This window comes from Monodelphis domestica, chromosome 3 (assembly GCF_027887165.1).
Source record: "Monodelphis domestica isolate mMonDom1 chromosome 3, mMonDom1.pri, whole genome shotgun sequence".
NCBI lineage: Eukaryota > Metazoa > Chordata > Mammalia > Didelphimorphia > Didelphidae > Monodelphis > Monodelphis domestica.
This window is the reverse complement of record NC_077229.1, coordinates 23,188,109-23,213,108: the sequence shown is the minus strand read 5'-3', so window position 1 is coordinate 23,213,108 and position 25,000 is coordinate 23,188,109. Positions and strand designations below refer to the sequence as shown.

At 58.4% G+C, this 25,000-nt stretch overlaps 1 protein-coding gene across 1 annotated transcript in view; it reads right to left on the bottom strand.

Annotated features, from left to right (window-relative positions):
- Positions 1–25,000, bottom strand: part of TTC28 (tetratricopeptide repeat domain 28) — a 654,492-nt gene that overhangs the window by 155,095 nt on the left and 474,397 nt on the right. The window contains exon 6 of the mRNA XM_056820926.1: positions 4,943–5,450. Coding sequence (XP_056676904.1) covers positions 4,943–5,450 — 508 coding nt within the window. The remainder of the gene's footprint in view (positions 1–4,942; positions 5,451–25,000) is intronic.

The following is a 25,000-nucleotide window of genomic DNA, read 5'->3' as shown; positions in this document are numbered from 1 at the left end:
CAGGGCCGAGCGGTGATTTCCAACAGGATCTGTGTACTAGAAGGGCTGCCCCACGCTCGCCCCCCTCCTGGGTGGGATTCTTGGGATGGTCTAAAAAGGGTGCCGAGTTGCCTTTCTCAAGAGGCTCAGGAGGACAGGGCGGGGCTCCCGCCCAGGATGGTGGTCCGTCCTCCAGCCTAAGGAGAGCGCGCTTCCCAGGGGCCCCTGCCTTGGGCGATGGGGCGCTTGGCAGGTCTCTGACGTGGGGACTGAATGAAAATGCATTAGGCGGCTCCCATTCCAGTGGACTGCTCGAGGCAACGCCATTTGCCACCCGCCTGGACGGAGATCTCTGCTTTCTCTACTTCAGAATGGCTTTCTTCCTGGCCTAAACAAGGGCTGCCTTTGAAGAACAAAAGGAGAGCGTCCGCTCTCCCACAGGCCGCCCCCTGCCCAGCGTGGTGCTGCGCGGGCAGCATCGCCGGGGGCTTCTGCGGCCCCGCTGCCGGGCACTCACCCGAGGGAGCCTCCCTGGGGTGGACCCCAACCGAGCAAGCTCTGCGTCCGTCTGGGGAAGATCGACGTTCTTGAAGAAGTCAGCCTGGCTGCCTGCCCTCCCGGGGAATGGGGAGCAAAGGAAGGCCAAGCGGCCAGCAAGCGCGCCATCCACTAACCCCGCCGGGCGACCTCAAAGGAAGGCTTGCGCTGGTCCTGGACCTGGAAGAAGCAAGCGGCCAGCAAGCGCGCCATCCACTAACCCCGCCGGGCGACCTCAAAGGGAAGGCTTGCGCTGGTCCTGGACCTGGAAGAAGCAAGCGGCCAGCAAGCGCGCCATCCACTAACCCCGCCGGGCGACCTCAAGGGAAGGCTTGCGCTGGTCCTGGACCTGGAAGAAGCAAGCGGCCAGCAAGCGCGCCATCCACTAACCCCGCCGGGCGACCTCAAAGGGAAGGCTTGCGCTGGTCCTGGACCTGGAAGAAGCAAGCGGCCAGCCCCCTGGACCCCAGAGTGCTGCCTTTTTTACTGGTCCTTAAGAGACCCGAGTCTGATGACCTCCACTGACTTCTCCTGGAAACGAGCCCGCCCGCCGGCCTCCCCCAGCTCCCTCCCTCTTCACTGGCCCCACAACTTCCCCCTCAAGCTCTCTGGGGCCATCGTCACCCTCTTTAGCCTGGGGCAAGTTTCCTTGTCATCTGCTGCCTGGCGTCTCCTCTAGTCCATCCTTCCTTCCTCTTAATGGCCTGGACATCAGAGTCCTTCCTGACTTTGGGGGAGGGGAAAAACAGGCACTTATTAAACACCTACTGCGTACCAGGTGAAGCATTTTAGGAAGGTTGTCCATTTGATCCTCACCACGACACCGAGAAAGAGGCTCTAGCATGAGCCCCATTTTACATGGGAGGACGCTGAGGCAGATCGCGTTAGTATCTGGGACGGACTGCAGCCCGAAGCTCCACCCTGCCCTGCACCCCCCTAGAAGAAGGCCGGAGCTGGTAGGAGGAATCCGGGGCTGCCCTTAGCAGATGGGCAGGAGAGCCAATGGTCGGGGCGGCTGCAGAGAGCAGAATGACTGTGAGCTGCTGCACCGAGGGGACAAGACGGGGAAGAGAGCAGAGGGGAGCCAAGGCCGGCTGATGAGGGGAGGCGCTTCGGGCAGAGGGCAGATCAGATCCCGGAATTTCAGAGTTCCTGGGGCCGCGGTGGGGCCTTTGTGGGCTGAGGACAAGACCAAGAGGGTGCCGTTTCTGTGGGTGGCTGCAGCGGGGCAGAGGAGGAGGACTTGGACAACGGCTAACCTGGAGATCTGGAGGGCTGGCGTATTTTAGGAGCATCACTATGGAGGCTGGAGGCCCGGATTCGAGGAGGGGGAAGGAAAGACGCCAGGCAGGCACCATCAGAGGGAGGGAGGAGCGTGTCCGGGGCCTGGGAGACAGCCACCAGAATCCTGACGGGCGACAGGTATGCATGGAGTGAACCACCCTGAGGAGAGATCACGGACCCTGGGGTGGCCATGAGGGACCAGGAGGGTTTCCCTTCAGCTAGGGATGGAGACCCTGTCCCTGGGGGGAGTCACGGCTCAGAGAGCGCCCAGAGACGGAAGGGTCAATGCAAACTGCTTCACTGATCGTCTCAAGCCCGTCCTAGCGTGGCTCCAACTTTCCCTTCCTGCTCCCTCTCCTGAGACCTCTGGTCCAGCCACACTGGCCTGCTGGCTGTCTCTCACACACAGCGCTGGGCCTTGTTCTTCCTTCACCTCCAGGAAGCCTTAGTGTCCTTCAAAGCTCAGATCAGCCTTTTCCCAATATTCCGTCCCACGAGCTAGGATGGGGCCCTTCAATGTCACCCACTGCATGTGAATGTAAGCTGTTTCATCGCTGTCTTTTTGTCTGTAGCACCGAGCACAGTTGGCACTTAATAAGTGCTCGTTCAAACTACTCGGTCCTCAATCCTAACGGGATGGGGCAAAGGTTAACCTATAGGAGACGTCCGGCCCCCAGGTGCACGCCAGGAGTCCTGGGCATGTGCTGGCTTGTTTTGCTGGCCCAATTGATTCAGAATAGTAAATAAATATTTATTCAATATCCAACACGTGGGAGGGCTCTCAGCACAGGGCACTGCTGAGGAAATGCAGCACAGTAAGACACGGTCTCTGCCCTGGGGAAGAATAAAGCCTCACGGAACTACCCTCCGTCCCCCTTACCTCATTGTTTCAATTGTCTTGTCCATTTAATAAATGGGGGCAAATTGACTAAGGTCAGAGGGTCCTCAAGCTGATTAGACAAAGCTCCAAAAGGCTATTTCCTTTTTTTTTAAGTCCTTATCGTCCATCATGGAATCAATAGGATTAATTGGTTCTAAGGCAAAACAGTAGTAAGGTTTGGCAGTGGAGGTTAAGTGACTTGCCCAGGGTCACACAGGAAGTGTCAGAGGTGAGATTTGAACCCAGGACCTTTGGTCTCTACCCACTGAGCAACCTAGCTGCTAAAAGGCTATTTCTGATTGCATTTTTGCATGAAACCCTGGGAAATGTATAAATTTGGGCTTTTATCTCATGTCTGTGAATGGTATTAAATCAATGCTCTGATTTTCATACTTCTCAGTGCCATTCCTAGGAGAGTAGAGGACTTCCCTTCTCACCTACCCATGACATACATACATATATATGTGAACGGTGCTTAAAATGAAAATCACATTTGGTAAAGAGGAGGGGCTGAAAAAGCCAGATTGTGACTATAGGGGAGGAGGGAATAGGAGGGAAGTGGGAAGTTTGTCCTGAGACTAATTATATGTGACTGAACTAATCCTGTCTCCTTCTGCCCCTCCTTTCTCCCTGAGTCACGGAGCTCCAGGTCCAGCTGCATGGGCCCCAGAGGACTATGGGGCCTCTCCAAAGTTCATATTCCAGTGGATGCTGATATTTCCAAACACATCTCATATATGTAAGCCTCTCCTATCTTTTTAGTTTTAAGAACCCCACAAAGCAAAGTGGTAATTCTCTGAACGCAATTCAAGGTTTCATCCTCCTCCCAATGCCGTTTATAATCCCTCCATTCCTTAGTTGGTGAATGCTCAGAACTCAAACACCAATCAGCATGGGTTCAAGCATCTGCAGATAAGCCTCTCCTCTCTGTCCTCAGCTAGGCTGGTCCCAAGGTGACAGATGTTTTTGGGTCCATCAAAACCCTTCCCGTTTTTTAGGCTCTGCTACAACCTGCATTTCACTGGAATCAGAAAGTAACGAAAACAAAAAGATTCTCTAACGGTCCAGCCAGTGTTCCGCATGCATGTATTCTGATCGATCACCATTTGACGCAATGCAAGTAGAGAGCCACCAAATACTAACAGTAATTATCGCTTCCATTTCTACTGAAACAACTGGATGGACCCATGCCTCTCAGTGGGCCGGCTCTTCATGGCTGCAGAGGATCCCCATTCTACACCATAGTTCTCTCCATCTACCTCTTTCTGCCACCACAGAAGACTGTAGGGCACTGTAGGCCATCTTGTAGTTTTCCTTCTTTGGTGGGTTGCCATGGCCAAAGCATTCATCATCACCTGGAAAGAATTGAACTAGACAGCCTCTCGGGTTCTATGACCTTTAAACTGATCTTTAAACTTTACTTTAAACTGATCTTTAAATCTTTAAACGAACTTTAAACTGATCATCCTTGTAGCCAGTCGACTGGCAATGAACCTCCTCCAGCCTTGGCTAAGCTGGTGCTCAGAAAGGAGACATGACTGTTAGTGGGACCATACTTGAAGCCTTTCCAGTGGCTGGGCTTGCCCGAGTGTGCACTGGGCAGGCCTTGCCTTTGAGAAGGCAGGATCACAGCCGCACCCCCCTGAGACATCTGTTGAGGACTCCTGTAGAGTTCCACGAGCTATCTAAGACACTCATCACTGGAACTGAACATCACCCCAACAGTCACATAAAATCTATTTGATTTAAACAGGACTTTCCCATTTAAAAATAGGAAGACTCTATGTTTACGTTTCCACCGTGGATTTCATCGGTGAGCACAGAGTACAAGTCTGGGAAGGCTGCATTCTCTGTGATATTAAATGCACTGACTAAAGAAATCCCTTTAAAACAAGCTCCAATTCTCGTCAACTGATGACTACCTAGGAGCTGCTTTTTCATTTAAGCCAAATACAGCCTTGTATCGTTTCACTCCCTTCTCTCTAATTAAATAAATCTGGTCTTTCTATTTTCCAGACAGATGAAAAGGCCGGGGTGTTTTGTTTTCCTCGTGTTATAGCGCCACAGTCCTTAAGTGCGCTGTGATGACAAGGAGGACTTGTGGCTTTTAAATGGGCCCTTTCCCAGTGTCTGAAGGTCAGAGACCACATTCAGTGCTAACACGAGCTGCCTATTGGATAACCCCTCAAGTGGCTGTCCAGCCAGTGTTCTGTCTCCCCTCGCCCCCTCCCAACAGAGAAGATGGAGCAGCTGGGCCCTTACCAAGATTGGAGGAAGCCCTCCCCTCGGCAGCTCGGTCCTTGAGGTTCTCCGCGATGTCCAGCTGCTGCTCATGGTACTGCTTGGCCCTCTCCAGGTCCTGCATGCATCTTGCCGCGTGCCCCAAGCCAGCATAGGCGCGCATCTCGATGGCCTTCTCTAGGAGCTCCTGGGCCAGTTCCAGCACATAGTTATGGTAGGACATGGCCTTGTCGAAGTTCCTGCGGTAGTGGTAGGCACTGCCCAAGTTGCTGTAGGCCCGGGCTTCCTCTCGCTTGTTGCCGAGGTCCTTGGCAATTTTCAGGTGCCGCTCGTGGCACTGCACGGCGTTCTCAAAGTCCCCCATGGCAATGTACACAGCGCCCATGTTGCCCAGCTCTCTGGCTTCGGAAAGTTCATCTTTGGACTGTTTGGCCAGAAGGACGCATTGTTTGTGGCTGGCCAAAGCGTTGGGGTAGTCTCCGATGGCTGTGTAGACATGGCCGAGGCTGCTTAGGGCTGAAGAGGCGGCCTGGAGAGGAAAAACAAACAAAACAAAGGGCAAAGGTTGAGAAACTGAGTCCTTCAGAAAACCACAGGCAATGGGAGGGCTTCTCAAGAGGATGCTGCACGCACGGTGCCCCACACTCAGAATCCTGAGGACACCAACTGAACCAGACCCAGAATTACTCCACCGGGCGATGAAGCAATGAAAAGTGGTTACGCCTATGTGGAGAAAACGGCATGACAGGGAGGCCAGGGGGATGGCATCAGACCAACTCCACTTGCTGGCTGGCTGATTGGCCCGGCAGGCACAAGCCCCTTTTCCTCGGAGAGATCTGGGCAACTAAGACCAGAAGTCGTGGAGAAAGGGTGAACTGTGCTGGCCAGGGACTTAGGCCCCTCACCCTCAGGGAAATCACAGGTTCAATCCCCATTCCTACTGGGCTTAACAATGAAAAGCGCTCCCCACGCACAGTTTCATCTGATCCTCACCACTCTATATCTCGGTAGACCAGGTAGTGAGGTGCCCGTTTTACAAGAGACTCCAGGAAGGCTCAGGCCAGGGCAGTCTCTGTCCTCCCTAACTCTGAAGTAAGCAATTTGGGCTCCTTCTCCTGCATTGCTTGGGAAGCTCCTCGCCTTTTAGCATCGGCCTTCACCCGAGGCGGGGCTGTTTGCACGAGACTTTGGCCTGATGTTTAATGTTGCACATGATAGGACAAATCTGTTACCCCCCCCCCCCCCAACCTTTCTGGTGACGCCATAAAGTCAAAAAGCGGACAATCAAACAACTGGGCTTCCTTTGCAGCGAGGCTCTTCCAGCGGCAGGAGTGCGCAGAGGGCACCTACAGTTGGCTGGGGCAGAGAGGGACAACCGAGGCTCCCGTCTGGGTGGGGGTGCCTGCTTTGGGGGGAACGAGGCAACAGGGTCATTGGGGCCTGGCTCGGCCTGGGCTACGAGAGCCAAGCTGCGGTGGGGTGAGCAGCAGCAGTCGTGACGGCTCCGTGCGAGTGTGTGGCTGATGTAGGCGCAGGGCACAGATCTTTCCATTGAATTCATTTTAACGGGCGTTTATGAAGTACCTACTGTGTGCAGGGCTGCCGGAGACACAGCTGGCTGTCGTCTGGGCAGAGGTGAGTCGGGAAGCATGCCGTAATCCCGGAGAAGAATGTAAACATAGGAAATGAGCAGCCAAGGCGGGATGTCGTGGAGAAGGGGGGGCGCACTCTCCCCCGTGCCCCTCTGGAGCTCCGGGTGAGCCGGGGCACCCTTCTGGAGCCTCGTTGTCGTCCTCTGCCAGGGTCCTGACAATACTTGTCCCTGCCCTTGGGACAAGCCCTAAATCTACAGACCCCAAAGCTGTCCTCCAGGAGGATGAGCTACCCTTAGCCACTCTAGTCCTAGACTAGCTCTGGACTGGAGGGTCTCTGCCTCGGGGTTCCCAGGCAGCTCCCAAGGCCAGTGTGGAGAGGGAACCCTGGAAGGAGTCCCGGCCTCAGCAGCTCTTTTCCTACATGGACTTTCCATCAAGGAGGAGGCTGGAGTGCCTCTGCTCCCTGAGGAGAAGCCCTCTGAAGGGCAGGCCGGGCCTCCTGCTCCTGGACTCTCCTGCTCTGGGAGGGGGCAGACGGCCTCCCCTTCACTTTCCCGGCCCCTGCCCAAGCCACGTTCTGCGGGGGCCGCTGCAGCCTTTCCAGCTCTCTGCGGCAGAGGCAGACGGGACGGGGCGACGGGAGTCCCTCGCACAAGGAAGCCTTCGCTCCCCGGGCCCAAGAAGAAGCAGGCCTGGCTCTCCTGCCCTGGAGGCAGGCACGGCGGCTGCAAGGCCCCTGGCCAAGGGACTCGGGCTCTCTGCGCCTCGGCCTCCTCCTCCGTGACACCAGGAGGGCAGGACCGGAGCCTCTCCAGGCCTCCTCTAGGGGACACCATCGGAGCGGGAGAAGACGACTCCGTGCCCGGGGAATCGGGGAAGGCTTCCTGAGGAGGCTGGGTTGGCCTGGGAGCTTGGAGGATTTGGCAGCTAAAGCGTTAAAGGCAGGCAGCCGGAGAGCCCAGAGCGTGTCAGGTCCTCAAGCCCTGCCCTGAAGGGGGGCTGCTTTGGTGGAAGGACTTTCCCAGGCCCCGGGGCGCCAGGGCTCGGTAGCGCCTCTGGCGGTGGCCTTCTCGTCACCATCACATGCATTCGTGTGGCCAGTCCCTTGCCTGGCTCGGAGAGCAGCTCTTCTAAAACCCGGCGAGAGGGTTCCAGGGAAGGCCTGCGGCCCAAGACAACCACCCCACGCCATCCCGAGGAGGCAGGGCCTTGTGGAGCCTGGGCTCTGCCAGGGAGGGGCGGGGAGGGGCCGCCCCCCATGGGGCACAGCAGTGCCGGTCCTGCCCTCCTCTCTCCAGGATGCTGTTCTACGATGGCATCTTCTGGAAGCTCCGCCTGGGCATGCGCCCTTTGAGCCTAAATGGTGGCCTCCAGGGCTCCAGGCCCTGAGCGGAAGCTGGCAGCTGGAACTAAGCAGACCGCTCTGGCCATGCCCATCATGGGTGCTCTGCAGCTCCCAGCAAACAGTCACGTCCCGAGATTTAAATGAACTACAAATAAATAACTTGTTTTTGTTCCTGTTGTCTGGAATGGGGTGACGGCCAAAAGAGGCCTGCGCCGTCTGAGGTCCGGTGCCCGGGCTGCAGGGGACAGAAAGCCCGCCGTCCCTCTCCGGCCTGGCTGCGGGGGCCAGAAAGCTCGCCGTCCCTCTCCGGCCTGGCTGAGGGGGCCAGAAAGCTCGCCGTCCCTCTCCGGCCTGGCTGAGGGGGCCAGAAAGCTCGCCGTCCCTCTCCGGCCTGGCTGCGGGGGCCAGAAAGCCCGCCATCCCTCTCCGGCCTGCGCCGTCTGAGGTCTGGTGCCCGGGCTGCAGGGGCCAGAAAGCCCGCCGTCCCTCTCCGGCCTGGCTGCGGGGGCCAGAAAGCTCGCCGTCCCTCTCCGGCCTGGCTGAGGGGGCCAGAAAGCTCGCCGTCCCTCTCCGGCCTGGCTGCGGGGGCCAGAAAGCCCGCCGTCCCTCTCCGGCCTGGCTGAGGGGGCCAGAAAGCTCGCCGTCCCTCTCCGGCCTGGCTGAGGGGGCCAGAAAGCCCGCCGTCCCTCTCCGGCCTGGCTGAGGGGGCCAGAAAGCCCGCCGTCCCTCTCCGGCCTGGCTGAGGGGGCCAGAAAGCTCGCCGTCCCTCTCCGGCCTGGCTGAGGGGGCCAGAAAGCCCGCCGTCCCTCTCCGGCCTGGCTGTGGGGGCCAGAAAGCCCGCCGTCCCTCTCCGGCCTGTGCCGTCTGAGGTCTGGTGCCCGGGCTGCAGGGGCCAGAAAGCCCGCCGTCCCTCTCCGGCCTGGCTGAGGGGGCCAGAAAGCTCGCCGTCCCTCTCCGGCCTGGCTGCAGGGGCCAGAAAGCCCGCCATCCCTCTCCGGCCTGCGCCGTCTGAGGTCTGGTGCCCGGGCCGTGGGGGCCAGAAAGCCCGCCGTCCCTCTCTGGCCTGGCTGAGGGGGCCAGAAAGCCCGCCGTCCCTCTCTGGCCTGGCTGAGGGGGCCAGAAAGCTCGCTGTCCCTCTCCGGCCTGTGCCGTCTGAGGTCTGGTGCCCGGGCTGCAGGGGACAGAAAGCCCGCCGTCCCTCTCCGGCCGGGCTGCAGGGGACAGAAAGCTCGCCGTCCCTCTCCGGCCGGGCTGCAGGGGACAGAAAGCCCGCCGCCCGCTTCTGCTCCTCGCGTTGGGAAAGGATGTGAGCGTCTGTACGTGCAAATGGGCATAGTAAAAGATGGGGTTGGAATCAAACAGCGCCTTTTCTCTTTCTACGATGAACAAGCTGCTTGTGGTCTCACCCACCACTGCAGAGGCTGGGCCGGGCTTGAGGGAGTCAGTCAGCCTGGGAGACCCAGCGGAGTTGTTCAAGCCCACAGAATCACAGAATGGAAGAGCTGGAAAGGACTCCAGAGATCGCCTAGTGCGACCCCATCTGCTTACAGGCAGAGCTGGGGAGGCCCCAAACTACAGCCTGTGAGCGCCTAGGAAGTCAGCGCCAAAGCCAGGGCGAGGCTCGGGCCCGCTGGCCAGGGCCCCCTCGGCTGGGGCTGGCAGCCCGCAGGGCAGCTCTGGGTTCAGATTCATCTGTCGCGGTCCTCGGGGAGCCGCCACAATACCTGGAGCCAGAGATAACAGCAGGATGGGAATGGCGACCACGAAGAACAGCTCTTATCTCATTTCAACTGAACACGCATATAGTAAGTCCCTCCTGGGTGGCAGCTGCGGGGTCCCCCCCCCCGGCCTGTGCTGGTGGAAATGCTATGTACAAACAGGAGGGGGAGGGGGAGGGAGACACGCAAAGGGCTGGAGATATGGGGAATCGCTAGCTGGTGGAGGTGGTGCCTGAGGGGAATTCTGAGAGGCAGAGCAGGAGGAAGGGCATCCAAGGCAAGGGGAGAGCCAGGGCAAAGACATGGAGGTGGAGCATGGAATGCTGACTTTGAGGGCAAGAGGAAATGTCAAAAAAGGCTGTGAAGCAAAAAAAGCCGAGAAGATTTGTAATCAGAGGAAGGCTGCGTCTTAAGAAGATTAGTTTAGCAGCGGCGTGGAGGCTAGATTGGAGAAAGGAAGCAGGGAGAAGGGAAATAATAATAACTACCATGTAGATGGTGCTTGCTACCTGCCAAGAGGCAGCCAAGGGCTCAGTGCACAGACGCTGGGGCTGGAATCAGGAAGAGCTTGGTTTAAATCTGGCTGTGTGACTCTGGGTAAGTCGCTTAACCTCTCTTTGCCTTAACCCACTGGAAGAGGAAAAGAAGCACCCTTGCCAAGCCAACCCCTGGCATTCTGCGTCCAGGCCCGTGGCGCTTGGGCTTTTCTCTCGCCCTGAATTCTCTGATCTTTCCTGTGGCACAGGCTCTCCCCACCCCAATGACTTTGTGCTCATTTCGTATGTTTACATTCTTCTCTGTGATTACAGCATGTTTCCTGACTCACCTTGGCCCGGATGACAGACAATTGTGTCTCTGGCAGCCTTGCACACAGTAGGTACTTAATAAAAGCCCGTTAAAGTAAATTCAACGGATAGATCTGTGCCAGATGAAAATCAGCTGGAAAAGCCAGCTAAGCACTCTCCGACTAAGCGGTCCCTCCGCATTCGGGGCTTCAATCCCCCAGTTCAGATGATTTTCCTTGTCAGTCTGAGAAAACAAAGGGAGTGGCGATGTCTTCTCAAGGTCACCTGGCTCCTCTCTGAGCGGGTCCTATTCCTCCCAGGCTCCTCTCTTCCCTGTTAAATCTACAAAAAACCACAGGCTGTAGATCTTGTCCTCTGCGGTTGTGTTCAGCATCCTCTGCTCAGCTCCGCAGTTCAGGCCTTCCCCCAGCTCTTCTCACCCCCCAGTGCATGCTTTCCGGTTCCTCCTCTGTTGCCTGCCTTGAGTTTCCCCTCTCCTCGTGACCATTATTTCTCCTTATGCCTGTTCGATTTTATTCTGGGCGCTCCCCTTTCCTTCTGGGACAGAGGTCCTCGGGGAGCTCTTGGTCTGGCCTCCTAGGCCTCCTTTCTCTGCCGCCTGTTCTTCCATACTAGGCGGCACGTCGTCCATCTCACATTCCTCTCCTTCTCGATCACAGAGCCCAAGATGGAGTGGTCACTTTTTATTTTTTTTACCAAGGCTCTCATCATAACGGTTGAGAGTAAAATTCAATCCAGAGAAACTGAGGCACGGTTCTCCAAGCAAGATAACAGTTTATTAACAGTGACTCGTATAGCTGTCAATCAAATGGGCCAAATGGCAGTCATCAGGCCCTTCCAAGCAAGGTTTAGGGATCATCATTCTTCATCCTTTTCCTTTCCGTTTTAAGTTGTTTGTTTGTTTGTTTGAAACCCTTCCCCTCAGTCACAGACTCAATACTGTGTGTTGGTTGTAAGGCGGAAGAGCAGTAAGGGATCGGTAATGGGGGTCGAGTGACTTGTCCAGGGTCACCCGGAGGGAAAGCATCCGAGGCCACATTGGAACCCAGGGCCCCCTGTCTTGAGGCCTGGCTCTCTTGCCATTGCAGCGCCTGGCTGCCCCACCTTTAGGCCTTCTTAAAAACTGAATTTGCAACACTCCAGGCACGTGGGTGCACGTGTATTTCTTTTTGAACCCGGATGTCAGGTGCACGCCGTCCCTGATAACAGCTCACGCATCAGCCGGGCGTGTGGACGGCCTTTGCTTTCACGTCCCCTCCATTCCTGAACACAGCCGTCGTTTGTGGCCAAGACTAAAAAGAAGGGGAATCCCAGCTCTTCAGAAGTCCGGAGAGTCCCTTCTTAGCCTGCTGCGGGGCGAGCCAAGGGGGGTCCCCTCTGCAGTCAGGGCTCCCCCCTTCTGCGCAGCCCCCTCAGACGCCCGGCTCGGCCCCACGGGGTCAGAGGTCATCCGAAGAGGCAGCAGGTGACTTGCCCTTCTCCTTCTGCAAGGCTCAGACTCCGGGGACCTCCGGGCCTCCCCCAGGGGTGCGGGGAGTTCTGGGACACTTCACGCCTGCTTCTGGGGTTCAGCCACGAGCGGCTCCTCCTGTGTGGGACAAGTCTGCGGGGCTCCTCTGATGCACGATTCACACAGAGCCCACAGAAGCTGCCAGCTGGGGGCCGTCACGGAACACCGAGCGATTAGAGATGGTGCAAAGGGACCCAGAGTAGGGCCCCTCACCCCCAAGGCTAACGCTGATGGAAGCCAAGACGGGGGGGCCGGGGGAGAGGAGAGGCGGCCCGACCCAGGGGCGGAGGGGCCCCTCCAGAACAAGAGTCCTCAGGGTGGTGTTTAAGAGTTTACTCGACATTAAAATAACAGCAAGGCCGCACTGTGCGTGGGGGTTCCTCCTCCCAACCCCGGCCTGGGTACAAACACCAAGCACTGGGGCTATCTAGAACTTCAGAAGAGGCGCTTGACGCGTAATATCGGATCTTCACAAGGCTCCTTTGGGTGACTATCACCCATTTTACAGGGGCGGCGAGGTGGCTCCGTAATATGGGAACTCGGTCTAGAGACGGGAGGTCCTGGGTTCCAATCTGCGCTCAGGCACGTCCTGGCTGTGTGACCCTGGCCAAGTCACTCGCCCTCGAATGCCTGCTCTTCTGCCTTAGAAATGATGCACAGGCTGGCTTTAAGATGGAAGGGGAGGGCCTACATGTTTTTAATAGGTGAGAGACCGGCTTAAATCACTAGTAATTAGAGACAGGCAAGTCAGCACAATTCTGAGATTTCACGCCTAACAACCTGCCAAAGACGATAAAACACGGGACGAGCCCATGCTGGAGGGGATGTGGAACGCCAGGCACACTCCCCGGAACAGCTGCGGCAATCCTGCAGCATAAGCTGCCCTTGCAAACAAAAGAACTCGAATGCTTTTATGCTCTGGGGGGAGATTTTGTTAGGTGCCGGAACGTTGAGCGCAGCCCTTGTGGGAGGCGCAGAGCCGGCCGGCCGCTGCACCTGAGTGTGACCCCTGGGCTCTCAGCCACGGCTGAGGGGATGAAAGAGGGAAGCAGGGACGGGTGACAGGAACTGATCGGACCGAAGGGGGAAGAGTCAGGAAAAGAACGTGCGTCATCACGGCAACACGCAAATGGAACGAACCCATCGTTTAGTCGTGTACAGTCGTGTCTGACTCTCCGTGACCCCGTTTGGGGTTTTCTTGGCAAAGACCCTAGAGCGGCTGGCCATTTCCTTCTTCAGCTCATTTGATAAATGAGGAAATGGGGGCAAATAGGGCAAATGACTTGGCCAAGATCACACAGCTAGAAAGTGTCTGAGGCCAGATTTACACTAAGGTCTTCTGACTAACGACCACAAAACCATCCAAACTGAATTTGGGGAACTTTTCCAGGGCAGCTCGGTGCCACGATGGACCGAGTCCTGGGCTTGGAGTCAGGAAGACTCATCCTCTTGCATTCAAATCTGGCCTCAGACCGCTCCTAGCTGCTGTCAAACGAGCTGGAGAAGGAAACGGCCAACTGCAGACCTTTGCCAAGAAAACCCCAAATGGGGTCCACGAGAGTCAGACCCAAATGCAATGGCTAAACAACAACAATAAAGGCCAAGCTTGGCCCCAAAGAAGAGATAGGAGAAAACACTTTCTTCTCTAACTTTTACTCCTTTGCAGAGGGCGGAAGGAACCCGCAGCTGCAGAGCACTGCCGATGAGTTTAGATTTTTTGGTATATTGTTTTGATGGGGTTTTTTTTAGTCATCCTCTTTTCTTTTTTTTAAAGTTTTTTGTTGCAAAGGCACCTGGCTGGGGCAGCTAAGTGCCTCGGTGGATGGAGATCCAGGCCTAGACACAGGAGGTCTTGGGTTCCAATCTGCCCTCAGACACTTCCCAGCTGGGTGACCCTGGCCAAGTCACTTGACCCCCATTGCCTAGCTTTTACCACTCTTCTGCCTTAGAACCGATACGCAGTGTAGATTCTAAGATAAAAGATAAGGACATTTTTGGTTCTTTGTTGCCATTTTTATTATTTTATGTTATATATATATATATATAGTTGTAAGAGCACACTCAGAGGAAAGCAAACCCCCCAAATCAAACTGTAAATACACTGATGTGAAAGCTAGTATGCTTTGATGCGCATCCATGCAGCTCCCACAATCCTTTCTCTGGAGGTGGATAGCCGTCCCTATCACAAGTCTGGTCGTAATGAGGGAGGAAGGAGAAAGGTAGGCAGCGTAAAAACAAAACATCTGCCTAAAGTCGATGGTTCCAGGGCTGCCGGAGGCCTGACATCAGAACTAGATTAGAACTCGGGACCCAGAGTGGCAGCCCTAGCCGGGATCTTGGCGCCGTAAACCAGGCACGCCCAAACTGGAAAGGGCTTCGGCCAGAGGCCACCATGTTAGAGCTGGGGGGCGATGGGGAGGTCCGTGTTCCTCCCTGGGTGCAGGGCAGCCCAGCGGCTTCACTGAGAGCACCCTGGAATCAGAGACAGGCCCACATCCCGGAACACTCGTCGGTGGACATCCCGTCTTTGGGGAAGACTTTAAAGGCTCACGTCCACACTCGAAGGCAAGACCGAGCAGAGCCTGGATGCAGTTCTGCGAAGGCCCCCCAGAGGAGCTGGAAGCTCAGGGAGTTCCGGGGACGGCTACAAAGAAAGGTCGGGCTTGGGGTCGATACGGTGGAAAGGCGTGTTGATGCCGTGGCCGGGAAACCGCCTGCACCTTTTCCCTCTCATTTCCGGTACTCGCACGGTTATTCCGGGGCTCTCCCTTCTCTTCCCGGGGCCCGCGTCCGGGTTGGGAGAAGCGGCCGTCGGCGGTGTGAGGAAGGGGAACAGAAGGGGGGCCGCACCCGCATTCCTTTCCACAGGGAGCGTCAGTGGCTGAAAACACGCCTCCCACGGCTGAGCGTGGCCGAGGAACCTTCCCAAGGATTCTTTTCATCAACATTATTTGAGTCCCAAGAATGGCGGGCCAGAAAGCGCGGTTACCGGCCCGGGCGAGGAGATCCCGGGCGACAAGGGACGTGTGATGCCGCGCAGGACTCCGGCCCTGTTTTCCAACAAGGATCGGTAAATGGGCTTTGCCGATGCAAATGACCAGATGAACAAGGAAACAAGCTTTCTGGGACAAGCCGCCCGGTGACGGCCGCGCTAGTGAGAACCATTTATAGGTCATAAGATAGGAAAGTTGGCAAGAAAGCCTCCCTGTGCTGGCTTCAGGAGCAGTACGGCGGCCTCTGGCTCCCCTCAGCTTTCCTGTTAGGCATTTTAATTATACCATAAAACCTCCAGAATTTATAATGATTCCTTTCTTTTTCTCAAACTTGACGCTCTCTGGGGCTCGGCAGCAACACCCACCAGGCGGCTCCGGAACCGGTCACGAGAGCCACCCCGAGGCCCACGACGGACACCACGGAGGTCCTCCGTGTGAAGCCGGGCCATCCAGGCAGGGCCAACCGACGCCGAAAATAGCCGAGCCCCTGGGGCCCAAGCGCAGGCTTCCGGGCTCTGCCCACGCCGGCCAGCGGAGAAGAGCCGCAGGCCCGGACCACGGCAGAGGGCGGCCGGGCGGCCCAGGGAGCTGTTCCCTTAGGTAGGGATGGGGGCGGCCGGGCGGCCCGGGGAGCTGTTCCCTGTCAGTGAGGATGGGGGCGGCCGGGCGGCCCAGGGAGCTGTTCCCTGGCAGTGAGGATGGGGGCGGCCGGGCGGCCCGGGGAGCCGTTCCCTTAGGTAGGGATGGGGGCGGCCGGGCGGCCCGGGGAGCCGTTCCCTTAGGTAGGGATGGGGGCGGCCGGGCGGCCCGGGGAGCCGTTCCCTTAGGTAGGGATGGGGGCGGCCGGGCGGCCCGGGGAGCCGTTCCCTGGCAGTAAGGATGGGGGCGGCCGGGCGGCCCGGGGAGCCGTTCCCTTAGGTAGGGATGGGGGCGGCCGGGCGGCCCGGGGAGCCGTTCCCTTAGGTAGGGATGGGGGCGGCCGGGCGGCCCGGGGAGCCGTTCCCTTAGGTAGGGATGGGGGCGGCCGGGCGGCCCGGGGAGCCGTTCCCTGGCAGTAAGGATGGGGGCGGCCGGGCGGCCCAGGGAGCCGTTCCCTTAGGTAGGGATGGGGGCGGCCGGGCGGCCCGGGGAGCCGTTCCCTGGCAGTAAGGATGGGGGCGGCCGGGCGGCCCGGCGGCCCAGGGAGCCGTTCCCTTAGGTAGGGATGGGGGCGGCCGGGCGGCCCGGGGAGCCGTTCCCTTAGGTAGGGATGGGGGCGGCCGGGCGGCCCGGGGAGCCGTTCCCTTAGGTAGGGATGGGGGCGGCCGGGCGGCCCGGGGAGCCGTTCCCTGGCAGTAAGGATGGGGGCGGCCGGGCGGCCCGGGGAGCCGTTCCCTTAGGTAGGGATGGGGGCGGCCGGGCGGCCCGGGGAGCCGTTCCCTTAGGTAGGGATGGGGGCGGCCGGGCGGCCCGGGGAGCCGTTCCCTTAGGTAGGGATGGGGGCGGCCGGGCGGCCCGGGGAGCCGTTCCCTGGCAGTAAGGATGGGGGCGGCCGGGCGGCCCAGGGAGCCGTTCCCTTAGGTAGGGATGGGGGCGGCCGGGCGGCCCGGGGAGCCGTTCCCTGGCAGTAGGGATGGGGGCGGCCGGGCGGCCCGGGGAGCCGTTCCCTTAGGTAGGGATGGGGGCGGCCGGGCGGCCCGGGGAGCCGTTCCCTTAGGTAGGGATGGGGGCGGCCGGGCGGCCCGGGGAGCCGTTCCCTTAGGTAGGGATGGGGGCGGCCGGGCGGCCCGGGGAGCCGTTCCCTGGCAGTAAGGATGGGGGCGGCCGGGCGGCCCGGGGAGCCGTTCCCTTAGGTAGGGATGGGGGCGGCCGGGCGGCCCGGGGAGCCGTTCCCTGGCAGTAAGGATGGGGGCGGCCGGGCGGCCCGGGGAGCCGTTCCCTTAGGTAGGGATGGGGGCGGCCGGGCGGCCCGGGGAGCCGTTCCCTTAGGTAGGGATGGGGGCGGCCGGGCGGCCCGGGGAGCCGTTCCCTTAGGTAGGGATGGGGGCGGCCGGGCGGCCCGGGGAGCTGTTCCCTTAGGTAGGGATGGGGGCGGCCGGGCGGCCCGGGGAGCTGTTCCCTGGCAGTGAGGATGGGGGCGGCCAGGCGGCCCGGGGAGCCGTTCCCTTAGGTAGGGATGGGGGCGGCCGGGCGGCCCGGGGAGCCGTTCCCTGGCAGTAAGGATGGGGGCGGTCACTGAGCCCCAACTGCCTGGGCCTTACCGCTCTTCTGTCTTACCGAGTAGAGGTTCCAAGACCAAAGATCACATTTTAAAAACAAACCAGAACAGAACACAGGATGACGAGCATGTGCATGAGCTTAAGGCCACGGGTGAGTCTGACGCGACAAGCAGCAGCGACAGTCTGAGGGCTGCAAAGTTATCCGTTAAATACGAAGGAACCAGCACTCCCAGGAAGTCTTCCAAAGACACGGCCAACAAGGGGCGTCCTGGAACGGTCTGGGACATACTCGATGTGCAACAGCTCATTCCATCAGCACAGAGGCGATGGTCATTCCCGTTCCGCTGACAGGAAACGGCTTGTTCGGGGCTGCCCGGCTAATCAGAAGCTGGCCTTCGTTAAGGCCCAGGTCTCCCGACTCAGGCTTGGGTTCTCTCCATTGCACTGGGACACCGAAGCTCCCACACCAGGAAGGGCATGGGTCCCTCCAAGGCTAGCCCGAGGATCTGTCTCTTCCCCGTCCCCTTTAGAGATTCCCCTTCCTGCCCTCCGCTTGAACACCGGGGCTTTCAGCTGGGCTGTCTCCGCTCCACGGGCGAAGGGCAGCATCTCCCAGAGAACGACTGGCTCAGCGCCGAGAGTACCAGAAATGATGTCTGGAGGAGATCGGCTCAGCGTTGGGGGTCACGCCAGAGTGAGCTTGCTGCTGTCCAACAGGGCCCCAGCGCTGAAACCCCAAGACCAGGGGGTGGCTCAGTTCATTTTGCTTCTTGTCCCCAAGGAGGATATCCTCCTGCCCCCAGCTAACTTGTGCTTATTTGGCAGGAGCTTGTGTTCATGTATGTTGTATCCCTCCTAGAAGAGGTAGGGCAGGGCTTCTCTCTCCCCCCCTGCCCCTGTCTGTCTGCCTGTCTCTCTGCCTGTCTCTGTCTCTGTCTCTCTCTCTCTCTCACTGCCCCCCACTTCTGTCTCTGTCTCTCTGCCTATCTCTGTCTCTGTATCTCTCTCTCTTTCTCTCTGTCTCTGTCTCTCTCTGTCTCTGTCTCTCTCTCTCTCTCTCTCCCTTCTTCTCTCCCTCTCTCTCTCTCTCACTCCCCCCCCCACTTCTGTCTCTGTCTCTCTGCCTATCTCTGTCTCTGTATCTCTCTCTCTTTCTCTGTCTCTGTCTCTGTCTCTCTCTCTCTCCCTTTTTCTCTCCCTCTCTCTCTCTCTCACTCCCCCCCACTTCTGTCTCTGTCTCTCTGCCTATCTCTGTCTCTGTATCTCTCTCTCTTTCTCTCTGTTTCTGTTTCTCTCTGTCTCTGTCTCCCTCTCTGTCTCTCTCTCCCTCTCTCTCTGTCTCTGTCTCTCTCCCTCCTTCTCTCTCTGTCTCTGTCTCTCTCCCTCCTTCTCTCTCTGTCTCTGTTTCTGTCTCTGTCTCTCTCTGTCTCTGTCTCCCCCCGTCTCTCTGTTTCTATCTCTTTATCTCTCCCTCTCTCTATATATATAAATATAGGTATAGATATAGATATGGATATAGATATTGGTCTTTGTATGGAGGGAAGATGGTGGTTGATAGAAACAGGAAAGTTGGGATGAAGGAAGAGTTTGGGGGTAAAAAATGAGAATTTTTGTTTTGGACAAGTTGAGTCTGGAACACTTATGGGATGTCTCTCCCCATCCCAAGGACTCAGTACAGGGTCTGGCCAAAGCAGAAGCTTCATGGAATGCTTCACCGATTAACTGACTATTAGTTTTGTGACTTTGGGACAAAACCTCGGTTTCCTCACCTGTAAAAATCATACAGGAGAAGCTGGGAAAACTCCGTCACAGGAGGGCTGTACAATCAGAAAAGGGGGCAGGCCTACCACCTGTGATGGCAAAATCATCAATGGCCCGTCATCGTGTCCTGGTACCCTAAATGCCAGGAAAGGCAGAGGCAGGCCCTGTGCTTGAGGCGGATCTGGGCAGACGCGCCCCCCCAGGCGGGGAATGGCCTCCCCCCGGGCTCCTGGCTGTCAGGGTCACTTGGAAGAAAGCACTTCGTAAAGCAGAAAGAACTACAGGAATGTGCGCTCCTCTTATTGCTAGCTTACAAGGATCCATTAAGATTATGTGGGTGACTGTGAGGGCAGGAACCAGGACCCCTTGGTTTCCCCTTCCTGGTCTCACCAACATCTCAAGTTTTATTTGGGGGGAACGTCTAGTCTCCAACGCGCTTCTCTGGGTGTAAGACTCGGGTTTCCTCATTAATGACTTGCTCCGGACCAGGAGCCAGACTCCACCATCGCTGCCTCCAGCCCAATCGGAGCGGTTCCCCTCCACACGCCTTGGCTAACCTGAGCTGCAATGAGCCATAAACCATTCTTCTGGAGGAGGCTTTGGAGCACTGCCAAGCCTCCTTCAAAGGAAATATTTATGTGGAATAGTCAAGCTTTGTGTTGCAGGGAGCGATTCAAAAGGGAGGCAAGAAAGTGAAGGGCTTGGGGGGCCTGGGAGGGCGGGGAAGAGCCCTACAAGAAACAAGGGCCAGGCCGGGAGCAAGTGGAAGAGCAGAGGCAGGCCCGTCTCTCCTGGCACGGCCCATCAGGTCCCCAAGACCAGCCAGGACCGTGGGGCCGCTTGGATTGCCAAAGCCCGAGATGATGAGCTGCTCTACCGTAAGGGCCATGTTGGGGGACTCTGGGAGGCCGTCGCCGTTCTGTGCTTCTAGTCAAATTCATTCTTTAAATTCCCAAACCTCTTGAGCCATTAGAAAGTGAACCTGACATCTGACATGCCAAGCCTGAGGCAAGTATGTCAGGAAAGTAGCAACTTTCAGGAAATGACTATCCATCAGCTAGCACCCAGGCAGCCTGACGGAAGGACCATTAGCATCCCTTCCCAAAGCGATGTGCATCTTTAGCTCCCGAAGTCCTGAGCTTTGCTTTCCAGATGAGGAAGGAATGCCGCCCCCTTTTCAGCAGTCACTCAAAACGTGCTGGACCCTGGCGTATTTTTCACAAAACAATTCATGCTAACAATTTCCTAGTTCATATTTTGTTCAAATAAATTGGGAATTGCTTCTAATTTTATAAAATAATCAATATGAAATAACAATAATGGAGATAATAATTCACTGTGAAGGCCTCAGAGATTGAGAGTCAGGAGAAGACTTTTAAGGTCATCCATTCATTCTTTATTCTATCCTTGTAAAGGCTAAGATCCAGAGAAGGTAAGTGACTTGTCCAAAGTCACACAGGTGTAAGTGGCAGGCCAAGATTTGAACCCAGCTCCTCTGACTCCAAATCCACCACTTTCCCCATTGCACCAAGGTGACTTGCAGAGATGAAGGGAAAACATAATGATGGTGTACGGTACCACCCTTTCCCTCCCCTTGATCCTTCACACTTCACGGTTTGAGAACAGTATGTTGGGGGCATTAGGAAAATACCTTTTCCATCATGTATTTAGCTTTCCCCTCTATTTGACACGACCCCCTTCCAGCGCCTGCACTCCGGCCAAACCTTAGTCTAGTAGCCGTTGCTCGGACAGAGCCAGAGCTTTCCTGCTTCTGTCTTACCGGCAGTATTCCAGCTCTCTGGGATGCCCCGTCGCCTTCCCTACTGTGTAAGATTCGGATACTCTTTTGTGGCTCAGCCCAAGCCCCTTCTTCCAGATTTCACCAGCCCAAACCGCCACGACTGTCCCCGCCGCCTTTCCTGCCTCCGCCCCCTCGGTACCTCCCCAGGCGCTCCGGAGCTTCCACACGGCGGGCTATTAGGCTCCCCCGCACATAGGTTGGCTCTCGCCATCAGAGCAGACCACGCGAGGGCCGAAGCCAGAGCTTCGCCTCTGCACGCTCCTCAGGGCACGGCATGGAAGACGAATGATCTTGAGTCTACGTGGCTCCGCCCGGACATTCCAAACCCCCCTCCGGGGCTCCCTCAATGCTTCCTGGCCGCGGAGCCTCGGGAGGCCGCGTCAGCCCAGCTTCACCCAGTGCCCACGCGTTGGGCACGTGCCACGTCAGGACGTCGTCCTAGCACGGGGACCAGCCTTTGACTCCCAGGTCAGGAAGTTACGGGAGACCTGACAGTGGCCGGAGCATGCCTGATGACCCCAGGAAGGCCGGCCAAAGCGAAGCCACTTTCTACGGCGCGGGACCTGAAGCCAAGGTGAGCCCACCAACACGCACGCGGCCCTGCGAGGCGCCAGGCGCCGGGCTGTGCACTCCCCGCTGCAGGCGGGCACCGGCCATCGGGGGAAGTGGACACAGAGCTGACCAGAAAGCGCGCGCTCCAGGACGGTGCGAACCATTGGCTGGAGTCTGTTAGAGGCGCCTGAAAGGCTGCCCAGTGAAGGGCCCCCAGCAGACACCGGGCCAGCCACCTGCGATGCTCACAATCACGGCCGCCGGCCCTGCACCCACCCTTCATGGCCTCTGGCAACGGGCACGCTAGGAGAAGGCAGGGCGGCCGGGACTACGCAGGGCCATCCCAACGGGATGCGGTTGTGCTGGACCACTTTGTCGGGAATGCTGTGGGCGAGCGGGGAGCTGGAACGCCCCTTGGTGCCCTCACCGAGACAGGAGGAAGCGAGGAAATGCCGGCTATGTTTTGAAACATAGATTAGAAATGGAAAATGATGAACAAAGAGACGCGGGTCCCCACAGGGCTCTCTCAGTAGCGCTCCTTGTCTTAGAAACGTCCCGCAGTGTCTGCAAACTTGTAAAGTCCTTCCTCTCGCCGCAGGCCTTCCCAAAGGGGCGAAGCTCAGTCTCCTTAAAAGACAACAAGGGGGCGGAAGGGTGCCTAAGGTGAAGGTGCAAGTAAGCTCCGCTCTCTGGGTCTGCTGGAGCCTGCTGGAAACGAGGCGGTTCAGACCTGCAAGGGAAACTCACGATTTCCCTTGAGTCACATCGCTTTAAAATGTATATTGTTGGAGGAGGGGGGGGGGGGAGAGGAAGTGCCCAAAGAATTTCAAGAATGCAAAGATGGAAAACCTTTACGCTCACATGTGTCACTTCTGGAATATGTCACCGCAGGCCCTCGTCCACAGCCAGCAGACTCTCTGGGGCTCTCTGGGAGGTCCTGGGAAACCCCGAATCACTGGCCACGAGGCTTCCGTTCTTCCTTTTCTCCTCTAGGGCCTCAGCCAGGACGGCTGGCTCTGGGACTGCAGGACTCTGGCCTTCATGCTCTCTTCTTGCTACAGTCTCAGGGATGCCACCGTCAGCTCCCATAGATTCCATCACCATTTCCGGGCAAATGACTCTCAAATCTGTATCCTCTGCTTCCTTCTCCCCCCTGCACCCTGTCTGTCTCTGCCTCTGCCTCTCCCTCCTCTCCTCACCCCCCACTCGGATTCCAAACGGCCCCCGACACCTCCACGTGTCACGGGCAGCCGGGCATGGCCGTGTTAAAGCACGTGCCAGGACACCGTTGGCACTTTATGAAGGCAGAGCGTGAAGGAAGAGAGGGCTGCTCTGGCCCACGCCGCACTCAAGACGGAATTTCAAGCAGCGGCCCTGCCCTCTGCACGGCCCCCGAGGAGCGGGCGCTGCTTTCCTCGACTCCGTTCTCTCCATCCCCAGGCCTGCAGGGCCCGGCCCGAAAGGCTCCGGGGAGCGTGCCAAAGCTGGGCTGGTAAGGGCACTGGGCAGGGCTGAGACGTCCCGAGAGGCCGCCCCTGCGTGCCTGTAATTATAGACAGCTGATGGGGGGCAATTCAGGGGCGAATGTGCTCCATTTCGGTACAGACGGCTCTCCAGGGCGGCCCTGTGGTGTGAGTCGGGGCAGCTCTGGATGGGCCCTCTTAGTGCGCGTGTCCCAGAGCGATCCACGGAAGACGCAATGAGCAAAGCGCCCGGAGCGCGGCCTTTCCAGAGGCTGCAGCGGGACAGGAGGCCATTGGAAGCGGAAGGCCGAATCTCAAACGCCTTGGGGGAGGGCGAGCTGTTTACCTCACTCCCGGGCAAACAGCCGAGGGAGGAGGGCGAGGATTCCAGCCGGGCAGGAAGAGAAGAAAGGGCTGGGAAGAGGAGGAGACGGCGGGGGCGAAGGCTTGTGCCCCCAAGCAGGCAGCGCACCGGGCCTGGACGCCTCGCTTCCAGGCCCTCTTCGAGCACACGCCTGCACTTGGTCTCTGACTCCACCACGGTGGTGCCTGGCGTCCCTTCCATGCCCTGACAGGGCCCGCTCCCTCCCCTCAGTGGCCCCAAGGGCCCAGGCCCCATTCCTGGGACTCCTTACCGGCCACCACCGGCACTCCCCTCTGCCGGCCGGCTCTGCTCTGAGCCCGTAAGCTCCGGAGGGGAGGGGCCCCCTCGTTTATTTCTATTTGTACCCCAAGACAACACAGGGCTTCGGCCACTGCTCAGTCCCACTTGCCATCATGGAGAAGGGGAGTCCCTTGCAGTTGGCTCCCGTTATTCCAGCACAGGCTTAGAGGCTCTAAGCGGGGGCTGCTTTCTGCTTTCTCTAAAACGCTGCTGGATCATGTCCCAGGAATCCCAGCCAGATCCCGCGGCTCCCCTCCCCCAGCCCCTCTGTGGGTTCCCGTCCTGGGCCCAGTAACCCCCAATGCTTCAGTCTGGGATGGAAAGCTCAAACGGGCCTTTGCAGGCTTGGCTCACGCCATTCCCCCCCAGCCCCTCGCTGCTGTGCTTCGTTATAGCCGACCCTCCAGGACCTACTGGGGTCTCTTTGGCAGGGACGCTGCCTTCTCCGGCTCATTTGACAGATGAGGAAACTGAGGTAGCGAGGGCCTGGGGTCACCCGGGGCGTAAGGGCTTAGGCAGGATTTGACCAGGCCGGGCACTCTGGGCACTCTGGCACCGTCTAGCGGCCGTGCTTCCTGCCCAGTGATGGAGTCAGGCCCCTCACGCTGCTGGAGCCCTCACCCAAGGCCCTCTCTCTGCCAGACGGAACGCTGCTCCTTTGTTAACCTGCGCCCCCTTGGCGTTCTGGCCTCCTCCTCGGCCAGGGCGTGGGGCTTGCCTTTCCCCTCCTGGGGCCAAGGACAGCCACACAGCTGCTCAGTCCAGCCGAATCGGCTGCTCGTTCTATTCGGACGGCTCCAAGTTTCTTGGCGAGGCAGCCAGGCGGCACTGGAGAGCGACGAGCCTGGCCAATCTAGCCTCAGGCAGCTGTGTGATCCTGCACAACTCATTTCACCCGGCCGGCCTCGGTTTCCTCATCTGTCGAATGAGCTGGAGAAGGGAGTGGCGAAGCGACCACGCGAGCGCCTGTGCCCAGAGAAGCCCAGCGGGGACCACCCAAGCCTGGGGCACGGCGGAAACATCTCAGCAACAAGTTTCTCTGTGTTTTGTGTTTCAACAAAGGCAAACCTATTTCAACTGTTTCACTGCAGATTGTAGCAACAGTCTACAAGATGGGGACGGAGTCCGAAAGGAAGAAGAACGTCGGAGAATAAACGCAGGCGTCTAAGATTCCGGAGGGTGGCTGGTTGGGGGCGCCCTAGAGCTCGCGGGATCAGCGGGACGGCTCGGCCCGCTTAGGAAGCGGCTTCTCCAGCAATGGGATGACGCGGGCCCTCGGCAAGCCGTGAATCCTCGGCGCCCCCCCAAGGCCTCCTTCGGCTCCTGCAGTGCGGTTTGGTTGAGGCCTCGGGGGAGGCTGATACGTTGCTGTGTGTCTAGAGCCCGCCACGGCACCGGGCGTTGGACGCGGCACGCACGGGGCCAAGTCCTGCCCTCAAGGAGCTCATCCGGCCGCGCGGGGGACAGGACACCCGCACGAATGACTGCGACACAACATAGAACGCGGAAGTTCTCCGAGTCACCAGAAGAGACCCGGCCAGAGGGGAGCAGGAAGGCCATGCTGTGCTTTGATCAAATGGGACCGGAGCGGACACGGACCTCCACCACCCCGTCAGCCTTTCCCAAGTCGAAGGGAGAGGTGTCCAAGCGGCCCGCACTTCCCCGGGACGGAC